The following is a 15,033-nucleotide window of genomic DNA, read 5'->3' on the forward strand; positions in this document are numbered from 1 at the left end:
AAAACTGAATACAATGCATCACTTCAGCTCTCAAGCTCAACACAGAACGCTGCATTGAGATTGCCCAACTGCAACATAGTAAAAAGATGGGGCGGACACGTGTCTTCAATAACGTGCTGTATTGTATTAAAACCTCAAATGCAGGCATAGGGAGCTGCTCTCCGGTGCGCTCTTATAGCACTATACAGTACACCCCTTCACACGCATCTATATATATATATATATATATATATATATATATATATATATATATATATATTTCATTGTTGCCCCCCCCCCACACACACACACACACACACACACACACACACTTCTGAAATGATTCCGGCGCGCTTTGGTAGATTACAGTCTGACGTTGGGTCTCATAGCGGGGCAGGCTAAGCTAACTGCTAGCCTATGCAGACCGGCAGTTCGGATAACACCGAGGGTGGTCTGGCGGCGGCCTCGCCTAGCCTTGACTGTATTTTTAGTGTCATCGTGTGGAGCGCGGGGAAGTGTGTCGAATGTGTCTGGCTGGGAGAGCTGGCGTTGGATCAGCTGAGGGTAGCCTGGTCTGCCGCATCCTGTGGGCCTAAGGACCACGGCCCTGACCGGAGCTGCGCCCGAAGACGAAACGCCGGTCTGATAAGACGCGGAAGCGGGGCGGGCTAAGCTAAATGCTAGCCCATGCAGACTGGCAGTTCCGACAGTCACCCTGGCTGGCGTTTGTCCTCCTGGGCAGCGATTTTTTTAGTTTAATGTGTCCTTGTAGTTTTTGGATATGTGTTTTTGTGTTGCACTGCTGTGGGCTGGGGAAAACCACGTTTAATTTCCTGTGCGCAAGTGCGTGAAATGAAATGACAAAGTTTCTGAGTCATAACGGTTTAAAAAAAAAAAAGCCCAGTACTAGACGCTACCACATAAATAGATGGCATACACTTCCAAGTTTGGACACAGCCCTCGTTTGTCATGTGTTCAACTAAACGCGCTTTTCATTCTGCCTTGGTATCGATCCAGTTATGCCAGGTAAGAGATCTTGAGCAAAACACACGTCATGACACCACTTCATCCACAGTACACTAAAACACGTATATTCGGTCTTACCTCTCGCAGCATCCGAGGATCGGATAAACACCGTGAAAGCTGAGCAGACCGCCACACAGCGAAACAGTCTGCAAGAACAAGGGTCGGCACAATTCACACGTTAAGAGGTGACCGATAAAATGATCACCGATCATCTTCGTGTTTTGTCAAATATAGCATCCGAAATGGTCGACGATAGGTCACTTACTTTGATAAAAGAGCAACACTGACGGACATGCTTGATTGCGAATACCCAGATTTGTATTTAAAAACGTGAAAGACCTCAAATGGACGCGTTCGCCCCCTCTTATGAATCCAAGTGCCTCGCTCGCCAAACAATTTCTTCTCTTCGGAGCTTCCGGTCTCTAATGACCCGTTTGATTGAGTCAATTCCGTCCACCTGCTGGTGGCCCACGCACAATCTAGTACACGAGAATGGAGAGACGGTGCTGGAACTTTCCCTTCTAACCAGGTTTGGTTATCGTACAGTTAATCTTCGCCATTGAATTCTGGAGATAGCGTTTCTTCTTCTTCTTCTTCTTCTTCTTCTTCTTCTTCTTCCTCCTTATTGTAAATGTGTTGCGTTTAACAGTCTTGACGTGTCATGCAGTTTTCTAGGCGGGAACGCGTCTTTACGCACATCTCCCGCTCTTTTTATGCGGCCGTAAAGAATCTAACCGGTGTTTTTGCACGTTTAGGCCCATTTACAGCAAATCGTGTAGACATATGTACTACCCCCAACCGGTTTGCCAGTATCAGCGACTTCGATGTTATTGAATGCGTTTTCTTTCTTTTTTCTTTTTTTTAACTTCCGGGCGACCATTGGGTTCCGCTCATTTCAGCACGGTAGCCATAAATCAATTTGAAGGGACTTGAACCTTGCCAGAGACAGATAATCCATCACAGTGAGCGTTTAGTCACCTTTATGGTTTTAAACTTTGCATTGATTTGGGGGGTCTTCCGGGGTTTACAACATTACTTTGAAATAAATAAAGGTGACAAAATGTCCTCTTCGATGAATTAGGCAATCTGTCTCAAACAAGTCCCTCGATCCACACATGAGGATTTTCATACCATACTGAAATGAATAGAAACCACTTTTGGCTGGAATATTAATTCACAAAGACACCATGATTACATTTTGTTACACAAATGCAACATCTGAATGTTGCAGCAACTTTAAAGAATGTATAATATCCATTGACAACTATATGGATAGTATCAAAAAGATATACTGGTATAAATGGCTATTTTGGGGGTTAATCTCCATATTACGCGTCATAGTCATTTTGCACTCAACGCGCATGCGCATCCGATAGACGTCGGGCAAATCAGCCAATGCTACGCTAACAATTGCTAGCAGTTTCTTAAGGCAACTTCAAAACCAATCAAAATCCTTCTCAGCCTATCTAGCTGTACATTAAGCACAAGAGAGCAATCCCCATGGAGGAGCCAATATGTGCATTAAACATGATTAATGTTGATTATTTGTAAATTCCTATACATGTTTTTTTGTGTGTTTTTTGTATACATTGGATTGAAACAGGGTTGGATCCATAATCCTTTATGGATATGGAATGAATGAGTGTATATTTATTTATGTAAGAGGTGTACTTTGGAAAAGTGTCATTTAGGTATATGCCATTTGTAGTAAACAGGCACCCCTAAACACTTTACGGTCCTTTAACAATATTTCAATTTAAGGTGGGTCTAAATGCGGTGAAGTGACTGTAGTCTAATAATGTCAGTGCACATTTTGAATTGTTTAACTCCACACTGCATCCGGCTGTAAGAAATGCCTTGTCCTTTAGAGTCAAGTCAGGTCACTTTTATTTGTATAGCCCAATATCACAAATTACAAATTTGCCTCAATGGGCTTTACAGCAACACAACATCCTGTCCTTAGACCCGTACGTCAGATAAGGAACAACTCCCTAAAAAAACCTTTAACAGGGAGAAAAAATAGGAAGAAACCTCATATATATGGGGCTTAAATATTGCATTGAATCATAAAAAGCATTGCTTTGCATGTTTATTTTTCTTAAATATAAGTTTAAAAGAACACATCAATAGAATAAATATTACACATATACTCCATTATTAAAAATTTAATTGCAAGCACCAATAATGCAAAAAAATTCAAACTGGAATCAAGGATTAACATTTCCTCCAAATGTTTCACTTGTAATTGGTTGTTTGTTTTACAGTCAGCCATATTCAAGCTTTGGTTCGGGATCCGTACGGTCCTAATACTTAACATAGTTACACATGAATAAGAAAGTTACAAGATAAACATAAATTAACTTGTCCATCCTCCTCCTTGGACACCAATTTTGCCAGGAAAATGTCATCAATCTACACATCGGCTACCAGAAATAGTGGGCTCATACAAAGCAGGCTGGGCCACGTGGTCCTTATTATATTATCCAGGGTATCTGAAGCAGCAGTCCTCTTAAAACACATAGCAAGCCATTATGGCAAGGTCCTTCATTTCATCGTCGGTGATGCGATCTGATGAGAGGAGAAACAACACATTAGGATGGCACCATCATCCTCTGTGCCCAGTCTAGTCCCACCATCTTGGTAAGAAAATCGCACAAATCTGAACAAATTACTCCTTCAACATACACAGAAAAAGCAAAGCATAGGACATTTAAAATTTGTAAAAAAAAACAACAACATTGAGTTATAGCGCCGGTTCTCTATCAGGTCCTCAGGTACCACCAGTAGGCTACTTCTGAGCTGTGTCCAAAAGCACACGCTATATACGCTATAGTGTACAATACCCAACTTCCTCCATTTTGTTTGATTGTCTGCATTACAACTGTGAAATTTATTCACTATTTAGTGCCCTCAAAAAGTCCCACAGTGCAACTGAAAATGTAGAGTCCAACATATGTACATCACTTGATGCTAAAAATACAACAATGCCTCTTTTCGTGCAATATTTTCACTGTCAAAGACCGTGTGATTGCACGAGAAGAAGCCACCAAAAGATGATTCAGTAGTGTCTGAAATCTCCATTTATTACCCCCTATAGAGGACACAGCTGAGTTTTTCGTATGTACTGAATGAGGGTTTTCATATGTAGTGGATGAGGAAACAGAGCTCTGGTTTTCTATTCTACCTGGTAGTTCGTTACATTCACCTGTTGTTTCAGCTCTAAAACCTGTAAGCTGAAATAACCACAGCAACAGGTGAATGTAATGAAGAATAGGAAATCAACAGTACTGGTGGTACATGAGGACCCGATTGAGGACCACTGTATTGTATTACATGTATCATATATTCCGCTTACTTACTTGTTCTGTCTCTCTGATGTAGGCTATAGCTAGTCCCCGTGATCTTCCCCCAGACTCGTGTCAAAGACCGCCGTAGCCTGCCGGGTCTAGAAACGGAAGATGAGTATCCCTGTTCCGGTTCGGGAAGACTCTGGACGTCACTCTCCTCAAAACATTCACCTTTCTTGTCTTCATCTTCATCCTCTGCACCGCCCTCGGAGACGCCTGCTGCCAACAGCCGTTCTAGTAAGTCCTCGTCAACCCTAAGTGCCAGTTTAATTTTTGCTTCACCGGAGATGTGTGTGATCTGTCGGCAAAGCGGGCAGACGATAAACTTGTCTCGATCCGGACATGAAACGCCGCCTTGGGGTTGAGAGAGGGTCACCAGGCAGCTCTCGCAAAAACTGTGTTTGCAGTGCAGCTCTCTGGGACAATGCCGACCCGCGTTGTAGGGCCGATAACAAATTCCACACTCGAGCTCTGAATACATGCTGATGTGTTTGGGAAGCCTGTGTTTGTCGTGAGAGCTGGCTCAGCTTTGAATGGGAGTCGATGAGCTGCCCAGACTTATATAGCCTTGCTCAAGGAAGTGCGTGGGTGTAGGTGGGACTCTTGTTTGAGGGCCTGCCAAAAACCTTCATAGGCTTGGGATGAAAGCTCACTGATGCAGTGAAATGTAGACAAAATCACGCACGTGCACACACACACACTCACACACACAACGTGTTTATCTACTGACAACTGTAGGACAAGGACATGGATTCTCTCTGTTGATGTCACTGAAAGTGGGCTGAAAGGCCAGATGCCCCTCTGTGGGATAAGACTTTCTGCATGGTATAACATAATATAGGCATACATGTGCTCTCAGACACACAGGATCAAGTGACATCCAGGTGAAAGACCACTTAAGTTATGACAGTTCGACATTTGTTGAGTTTTAGGGATTCGATTTTGTGATGAACAAGACATCATCACCCCCTCTGCATGATTATAATGCATAACAAGAGAAAATGTCCGCCATTGAACCTTGATTGCCACACCGCAAGATGCCGCTTCCAGTTTTACACTATCACACAACCATTTCTTCAAACGCTTATGATGCAATCTTGTTTCTTCGGGGCATTCCCAGAAACCTCGGGGCCCCTCCCTTAGTAACTGCTACACTCCGGGCTGTTTGCCGAATCAGACTGCATAACGTCAGCCCTTCCATCTCCCGGGTGATCTTTAAATAAAGTCCAGCGCCTATCAGCCGTCCTCCTTAAATGGTGATTTCCGCCCCCTGAGAGGGAAAGGATTTGTGTTGTGTGTGAGTGTGTGTGTTTTTCAGACGTGCCCTGTTAGGCTATGCTCTCATTTCCCCCATCCCTAACCCCTGCGGTGCACTTACAGTAAGGGTGTTTGTACGAAAAACAATTTAATTTTCAACCTCGCCCTCAAGGGAAAACTCCCTGCAAAGTTATTGTACAGCCACATTATGCGTTGTGTAACGTGCCACGCTCCGGTGGCATTTGAGGAGGAACTCGACCGTTAAACCTCAGCTTATTCTCAGCCGAGGTCTGCCCTCCTGTGTCTCTGGCGTTTTGCTTTCGACGCAACATGACACCTCATTCTGTATTTTGCGGAACAGTATTTCACAAACCGTGTTTTCTTGTGGTGAGGGTGCAGTAAAACGGAGGGAAAACCACGCTGTAAATCTCTTTGACAGTGAAAAGCTCTGGCGGTTCTGTCCACGCGCGCCCCGTTTCACGTTACAGAGTAAATCTGATCGGAAGGCCGTGCGAAATTCAACCGCAATTAACTAAACCATTTGGAGGCATTGCCTTCATGCTGTAATTGATTTCCTATTTGGTAAGGCGGTTTGTCCGGATGTCGATGTCTTCAGTAACTAGGCAGTAACCAGACGCCAAAGGGCAGTGGATCACGAGACACGGACCAAATCGAGTATCGATGACTCATTTTGACAGTTTCTGTGAAAGTGTTTTCCATTGTCTAGCCTGAGTAATAGTAAGTTATTTAACCGCCGGTTATCAGAGTTATAAATAGTTGAACTTTATGGAGTGCAGTTCTTGCTCAAGGAAGTTTGATTGGCATCAAAAAAGAGCAACAAAACAAACAGAAGTAGTGCATGCAGTGCAAAGTGACTCACTATGTAAATAAAAATCACAGAAAAGTGTAATTCACAAGCGTCCCACAGAGAGAAACCCTCTCGTAAACACACACGCAGATACAGATGCGCACATGTACATGAATTTCCCCCCCTTTTTCTCCCCGGTTGTATCCCGCTAAGTACCCTACTTTTCCGAGCTGCCCCGGTCGCTGCTCCACCCCCTCTGCTGATCCGGGGGAGGGCTGCAGACCACCACATGCCTCCTCCGATACATGTGGAGTCGCCAGCCGCTTCTTTTCACCTGACGGTGAGGAGTTTCACCAGGGAGACATAGCGCATGGGAGGATCACGCTATTCCCCCAGCCCCCCCGACCAGAGGAGGCGCTAGTGCAGCAACCAGGACATGTACCCACATGCTAGAGGTAACACGGGGATTCGAACCGCCGATCCCCGTGTTGGTAGGCACCGAAATAGACCACTATGCTTCCCGGACACCCGCAAACGCCATCTTATGCAAGGGGATGAAATTTAGTTTAAGGTTTCCAAAAAGCAGAAAAGCAAATAAGGCACTTCTGTTATGTAGTTGCAGGTGTGATTTTTCACAACATGGAATAATATCTGATAACTGCAAGAGCTATGACTGTCTGTCCAAATCCTGTCTGCTAGGTGAAATGATATGTTTTAACTCCATATTCCATGGATCTTGTAGACTAACCATGGAATAAGTGAGAGTAATGGGTAATGTTAATTGTTTTTGAGTATTCCTTGCTATCTGTAATATTCTATTTTGAGAATGACCTTTTGACCTCGATCATATTGTTTAATTTGGCACACTGTAATGCAACCTGAAGCTTACACACCACCGATAGATTCCCATCTTAGAAATGGCAGCAAGGGAGTCGGGGTAGCGTAGTGGTCTATTCCGTTGCCCACCAACCCGGGGATCCCCGGTTTGAATCCCCGTGTTACCTCCGGCGTGGTCGGGTGTCCCTACGGACACAATTGGCCATGTCTGTGGGTGGGAAGCCGGATGTGGGTATGTGTCCTGGTCGTCGCATTAGCGCCTCCTCTGGTCGGTCAGGGCGCCTGTTCTGGGGGGGGGACGGGGGGGAATAGTGTGATCCTCTGCCATACTACATCCCCCTGGTGAAACTCCTCACTGTCAGGTGAAAAGAAGAGGCTGGTGACTCCACATGTATCAGAGGAGGCATATGGTAGTCTGCAGCCCTCCCTGGATCGGCAGAGGGGGTGGAGCAGCGATTGGGATGGCTCAGAAGAGTGGGGTAAATGGCCGGATACAATTGGGGAGAAAAAAAGGGGGGGGTGGCAATAAGAGACTGTGATCTGCTGGAACTATAATAGTAAAGTTGTAAGTTGTCCAACAGATACAAATGAGAGGTGGTCACATTGTCAAAATGAGTCATTAAGCTAAGCTGGGACACACAGTGTTGTAAGTGACTCAGGTGATTTTGTCTGTTAATAACTCACATGCTTATCTCTTAACAGTCGACAGGAAGATAGTTGAGCCCATGCAAACATACACGTACAATAACTGACTAACAATTTATTCTTGTTCAATGACTTACTTAATGACTTCACAGACAACATGTCTTACTTATGAATCATCACTAGAAGAGATAAATTCATTGTGATACAGCTTTGAAACTTTAAACCTGCAAATGTCTGGTGGCATTTTATGACGTCAGTAGACTCAGCCTAGCCAGAGAAATCGTGGAGGAAAGGATGATGATGTCATCACAAGCATCGGGAAAGGCTCCGATCTAGTTAATTTTTCCAAGGTGGATGCCAATCAAAGCTTTGTAAGAAATGTTGTGTTTTTTTGTCATAACAATTCAGATTTGGTCTTTTCTCAACCCCCCCCCCTTTTCTCCCCAATTTTATCCAGCTAATTACCCCACTCTTCCGAGCTGTTCCGGTCGCTGCTCCACCCCCTCTGCTGATCCAGGGAGGGCTGCAGACTACATGTGGAGTCGCCAGCCGCTTCTTTTCACCTGACAGTGAGGAGTTTCACCAGGGGGATGTAGCATGTGGGAGGATCACCCTATTCCCCCCAGTTCCCCCTCCCCCCTGAACAGACACCCCGACTGACCAGAGGAGGTGCTAGTGCAGCGACCATGACACCCACATCCGGCTTCCCACCCACAGACACGGCCAATTGTGTCTGTAGGGATGCCCGACCAAGCTGGAGGTAACATGGGGGTTTGAGCCGGTGATCCTCGTGTCGGTAGGCAACGGAATAGACCGCTACGCTACCCGGACGCCCCCTCTCAACCCATTTTCTCCGCTGTCTTACACTTGTTGTCAGTCATACTGACTGTGAAGACTGTGAAAGCAGATAAAATATTTTTTGATGTAGTCGGTGAGAACAGTTAGAGGAGTTAGTGATGTCCAATAGGCCATTCATGACTGCTGCATTTTAGTAGTCATTAACTACTCCCAAAAAGTAGTCGAGTAGTCGATTAATCGCGAGAGATGTATTTTTTTCACCCAATAACAATGATCAATTCTCATTAAAAATGTCTCAATACAACCAGTAAAGGTTAACTAATGTAGGCGGGACCAGCCTGGGGGTAGATGAAATAGCAGAGTCCTCAATTGGCTCTGAGAGGCTGTTTACAAATGAGCTGCAATCTGACTGGACTAAACCCCCAGCAGCCTGTCTGAACTGGGGTTATAGCTATAGCATAGCAATCGCCATAGCAACGAAATAGGCCCAGCGAGATTTTGCGTCACTTCCGTCCGTGGCTATATCCCATCTAGCCACAACCCTGAGCTGGAGATAATGTTTGACTGCAGTAACAACATGACTGCTTTTTTCCAGATGTTTTGGTTTAACTAGTTTAACTACATCGTTGTTGTGGTGACAGCAGCTGTTGAAAAACCTTAAATTATCTTAAAAATTGAATTTTCAATACTATAATTGTCCCTAGGTATGAGTGTGTGTGTGTGTGTGTGTGTGTGTGTGTGTGTGTGTGTGTGTGTGTGTATGTTGGCCCTGTGTGATGGCCTGTCGGCCTGTCCATGGTGTCTCCCCTCCTGCCGCCCAATGACTGCTGGGATAGGTTCCAGCATCCCCGCGACCCTGAGAGCAGGATAAGCGGTTTGGATAATGGATGGTTGGATGAATGTTCAATACAGTATATATTCATCTTGTCCTTTTCGTCCTACATTATGTAAATTGTACATTCGTCGTCGTAGGCGTCTGTCATGTCTGAGCATCCATTCCAAGAAATTAAGGTGTGAGCTTGAAATGAAGATGGCTTGACAGTCCAAGGTGAGAATAAAAGAGACGGGAACAGTGTGGACAGGGGATAGTAGGGGTGGACCTGTTCCTGCAGCTCTCTGTTCTTGGTGGATTTTTCGGCGGCGGCACTTTTCTTCCGCATGTGTTCGTTTGACAGTCTCAGCCTTGATGGAACCAGCCAGGCAGGCAGCTCTCCAGTATTTTCGATTTTCCGCTACTTTTTCCTAGTTCTTAGGGTCAATGTTGAAGGTGACCAGCATTCCCTTGATACAGTCCTTGTAGCGTTTTTGGGAGCTCCTCTTTTTCTTTGACCTTCAGTCAGTTCAGAGTGTAGTATTTGTTTCGGGAATCTGTCGTTTGGTATCCTCTGGATGTGGCCAAGCCACCGCAGCTGGTGACGTTCTGTTGTCGTCTCGATGGAAAGGAGATCGGCTCTTTTGAGAACTTGATTGTTGATGACCCGTTCTTGCCAGGAAATTCCCAGAATACTTCTCAGTTTTTGCTGGTGGAAGCATTCTAGTTTACGGATTTGGTAGTTGTAGAGGGTCCAGGCTTCACAGCCATACAGGAGGGTTGAAAGAACCACTGCACTGTAAACCATGATTTTGGTTGATGTCTTGAGATCACAATCATAGAAAACACGGTGAGAAAGTCAGCCGAAGGCAGTGTGGGCAGCTTTCAGTCTGTTGGTGATATCCGGTTCTAGACTGCATGTTTTTTCGAGGATACTTCCAAGGTACTGAAAGGATTGAACTTGTTCTATAGATTGGCCATGGATGGTGATTTGAAGCGGAACTCCTGGAGTATCCTGAGGCACAACAGCAAGCGTTTTGGTTTTCTTGATGTTCACAGGAAAGCCAAACGTTTCGTAGGCCTGAGCAACGGAGTTGATGATCAATTGAAGACCTTCTGGAGTCATGGCAGGAGCAGCATTATCACTGGCATATTGAAGCTCGATGATGACGTTGGTGGATGTCTTGTTCTCAGACCCCAAGCACTGGAGATTGAACAGGCTGCCATCAAAGCAGTAATGGATGTTGACTTTACCGTCGAGTGACCGATCTGTCTTCTGCAAGAGAGCAGCAAGGTACATGGAAAATAACGTAGGCGCTAGAACACAGCCTTGCTTTACTCCACAATCCATGGGGAAAGGCTTGGAAAGGGTTCCACGGAAACAGACACAGCCTTTCATGTCATCATGGAGGGCGCAAATCATCTGGATGAAGTGGTCAGGGCATCCAAATTTGAATAGCACGTCCCACAAAATGGCTCTCGGAAGAGAATCAAACGCGTTCTTGAGGTCGAAAAAGATGAAAAACATTGTCTTCTGTTGTTCTCTTGCCTTCTCCATGAGGTGTCGTGCTGCAAAGATCATATCGGTGGTTCCACTGTGGGATTGAAAACCACTTTGGGATTCGGGGAGAACTTCTTCGGCCAGGGTGGTGAGACGATTCAGAAGGATCCGCGACAGAATTTTTCCAGCTGTTGAGAGGAGGGAAATTCCTCTGTAATTGCCACACACTCCTTGGAACCCTTTCAGAAAGTGGTCACAAGGTTTGTGTCTCTGAAATCAGCTGGGGTGCTCCGGGTTTCCCAGATCTGCAAATTGCACAGTGTACATTATGTAAATAGTGTTGCCAACAAGAAGCATTAAAATTTCTTGAAGTTACTTTCAATGTGGGGAAAAATACAGATTAGCCGAGCAGCTAATGGGGGGAATAGCATGATCCTCCCAGGCGCTATGTCCCCCTGGCGAAACTCCTCACTGTCAGGGGAAAATAAGCAGCTGGCGACGCCACATGAATGGGAGGAGGCATGTGGTAGTCTGCAGCCCCCCCGGGATTGGCAGAGAGGGTGGAGCAGTGACGGGGACAGCTTGGAAGAGTAGGGTAATTGGCTGGATACAATTGGGGAGAAAAAGGGGGAAGGGGGACCCCCCCCAAAAAAAACTTACGTAAATGGTTAGCGTAGATATTAAACACAGATGAATGTGTATTTAAAATCGATCAAAATAAAATTGAAGGCTTTTAGGTGGACATTACGTGTTATGTTCGTGTTTTCAACAGCTGCCGTCACTAAAGTCACCAGTGAACACGGTTTAAATCCCCATGTTACCTCTGACTTGGTTGGGCGTCCCTACAGACACAATTGGCCGTGTCTACGGGTGGGAAGCCGGATGTGAGTATGTGTCCTGGTCACTGCACTAGTGCCCCCTCTGGTCGGTTTAGGCGCTACATCCCCCTGGTGAAACTCCTCACTGTCAGGTGAAAAGAAGCAGCTGGCGACTCCACATGTATCGGAGGAGACGTTGTAGTCTGCAGCCCTCCCTGGATCAGCAGAGGGGGTGGAGCAGCAACCGGGATGGCTCAGAAGAGTGGGGTAATTGGCAAAGTACAGCTGCTGAGACAAATGGAGGGGGACCCCGTTAAACTGAAACACAGGGATAGTGAGAGTCTTTCTTTCTCAGCACAACATACAAAATTATTGTTCCTGCAAATCTATGTTGGAACCACAGCGCTCCCAGCAGTATATCTGCTGTAAATGCATTGCCACTGCTTTATTACCGCACAGTGCTAAAACCACAGATGAACGATTAGCCTATAAGTGTGCACAGTGTCGACTAGTGGTTTTGATAGTTGACTGTTTTGTGAAACCCCTAGTGTCCAATCCTTCATATTGCATCTTGAGTTGCCCTGGTTTACCTGTGTGTTACCAGGGGGTTTAATTAATGCTTAGTAAACTAGGGGCTGACCCTTGGGGGCCGAGAGTAAGATGGGAGGATGTTAAGGGATAGGTTAGATCAGGAGAGACGGAGTGAAAACAGAAAGTTGTCAAGCAGCCAGCACATAGATCAGTACAGATTATTAAGGAAGAAAGTGAAGAGTTAATATGCATAAAAATGACTGAAACTATGAAGCATATAAATGAGAAGCAGCACGGGGTGGGCACCACAGTTCACCATGACCAGGGTTCTGTGCAGCTGGTAAGCTCCTCTCATATCTTTAGTACTTGGTAACAGCTTCCTTGTAATCTCTCTGCTGATGATTTCATCGCTCCAATATCACAGGTTTTACACAGACTATAGGAAGTTTGGTATTTTTATGTCATTTAGTGTCATCTAATCACAATCGGTGTGCACCGCTCTCTGTCAAGGGTGACCCTAAACAGGTTTAGGGGAAATAAATGGTGCATTTTGAATGAATTAAAAAAAAAGTTTAAATGCTTATTGACCATTGTATTGAAACTAATTTTCTTAAAAAGGAGCTCTAGTAATAAGGTTAGTAGAACTTACTAGTAGGAATTATGTTGTGGCAGTTGCATCTATATTATATATATATATTATGTATAATTATATTATTGCATTATGTTGAAATAACATATGTTGTTTGAAGCTAATAACTCACTGTATTCTCTGCTAAGCAAAACTATTTTATGGATAACTACACTGCAAATACACTATTACACCACTTTTATATATAGTTAACCTGCCAATTCTACTTGCCAATTCCTGTGGGGAGATAATACGTACCTTGTGCATGTTACTGTAATTTTCATTTTTGCTCGTAGCCTGACGGAGAAACCAAATGAGAAAATGTCGATTGACTTTAAATAGCACGGCTTTATTTATTGATTACTTATGCAAAGTCATGCCGTATTTACACTTTCCAACATTAAAGCCTACCAGTTACAACACCTGCCTGTCCCTTATAGAACTTGGTGAAGGAAAGAGTTTAGCCGCCTGTTAAAATCAATGCACTTTTGCTGTGAGGACATTGATAGAGAAGAGTACATTCAAGTGGATATTTTCACCTCTGTTCCCCCCAAACGTAAGTTGGCCCTGTAAATGAAAGCGGCTCAGGCTTTCTGCTCCCAATAAATAATGCAAAAAGAGACGCCTACTACTAAGCAACAGCTCCCGGGAGAGACTGTCCCACGTGACTGAAGGACGAGGATGAAAAGGGTGACTGATAACTGAAGCTAATCCAAACGATAGTTTAAGGACCATCTCACATTCTGATATGAAAATCACAAGGTTGTGTAAAACTGCAAAACAAACACGCAAACCTGCCTTGTGTCACGCATGCAGATGATGCATCATTGCGGCAAAATGCTGCTCGGTTCAACATTTACAAGCTCAAGTTATATCTGTGCTTTTCGATGAATTTGAAGCGCAGCGTTTCCTGTCCTGGTGCAGAGTTGTGAGCGCCAAGTTGTTTGTTTGCCCATGGATTCCATTTAAGTACCCTGCTGAGATGACTGATTAACTTCAGAGGGGTTTCTGTGAAGGGTGGTGAGGCTCAGAAGAGCTTTGTGAGAAACAAACTGTACTGCGCATGCTGTGTCTTCTGGGTATCAGCTATCTGCACTATTTGTCAGTCGTTGGTTATGATCTGTGTGGGGGATGCATGTTCGGCTCCCCCACAAGTGTTAGCCCACAGATATCGAGAGTAGAATAACTGGACCAGGGCCAAGGAATCCGCACTTAAACTGAACTTACTAACTACACTGCCAAACACACACGTACACACGCATGAACGCACACACACACACACACACACACACACACACATACACACACACGCACAATGCTTTTATGGTGGTATTCTTTTGAATACCTACCAAGCTCAGCAGTTCACAGAGTTGTTGGTGAGCCTGGGGGGGTTGTTGTCGGTCGGTGCCATGGCATCATTGCAACTGGCCCTTGGCGAGTAATACTTGCCATGAAAACAATGAGTGGGGAGAGTGGGATGCACACACACACACACACACACACACACACACACACACACACACACACACACACACACAAACTACGCACCTATTAAAACGGAATAATTGCTTCCATTCACAGGCCCTCTCTTGATTTGTTTTCATACCTTCACTTCCTGGACATGGTCTGAGTGTGTCTTGCAGGCGAGCGCACACTGCACAGACCCCCACTGCAATGGAAAAGGGGGGTTAGATACTTGGAAGGCTAAGTAGTTAAATGGATGAATGCTATGACTCATGGGCCTTGGAATCTCTTCATAAAAAATAAAACTAAGAGGAAGCAAAATCCAAGCAGAATTCCCAAAGGAGCAGATCCTGCCCCATTAAACCAGCCTTAACCAAGCCTCCTGGAGCCTGATTTCCCCTCTGAATACACTTTTACACACAGGCGTAGTTGGGGACAGCTGGGTCTCAAGATTTTTTTCTATTTCCAGGTTTTACCAGACGCTGTGACTCGATGGCCCCGGCTTTAGTCCTACACAAGCTGTGCCTCAACTCCCAGCCCTCAAATCCAAACATCGTCTGACCCACACTTTCCCTCCATGATT

At 45.0% G+C, this 15,033-nt stretch overlaps 1 protein-coding gene across 1 annotated transcript; it reads right to left on the minus strand.

Moving 5' to 3' along the window:
* Positions 1–3,155: 3,155 nt before the first annotated feature.
* Positions 3,156–4,874, minus strand: si:ch73-335l21.4 (E3 ubiquitin-protein ligase-like). The gene is made up of 2 exons (XM_056300623.1): positions 4,365–4,874; positions 3,156–3,573 (listed from the first exon to the last, which is right to left on the minus strand). The coding sequence occupies exons 1-2, from the start codon at positions 4,831–4,833 to the stop codon at positions 3,515–3,517; spliced, it is 528 nt and encodes a 175-aa protein (XP_056156598.1). The 5' UTR covers positions 4,834–4,874; the 3' UTR covers positions 3,156–3,514.
* Between the last annotated feature and the right edge of the window lie 10,159 nt (positions 4,875–15,033).

The sequence above is a fragment of the Lampris incognitus genome, chromosome 20, assembly GCF_029633865.1.
Source record: "Lampris incognitus isolate fLamInc1 chromosome 20, fLamInc1.hap2, whole genome shotgun sequence".
NCBI lineage: Eukaryota > Metazoa > Chordata > Actinopteri > Lampriformes > Lampridae > Lampris > Lampris incognitus.

Excerpts from the sequence above, each read along its gene's own strand:
- si:ch73-335l21.4 (XM_056300623.1), bottom strand. The coding sequence starts at position 4,833 with ATGTATTCAGAGCTCGAGTGTGGAATTTGTTATCGGCCCTACAACGCG. Across the intron at positions 3,574-4,364 it reads ACATCAGAGAGACAGAACAA|ATCGCATCACCGACGATGAA; the intron begins GTAAGTAAGCGG and ends TCCTCTCATCAG.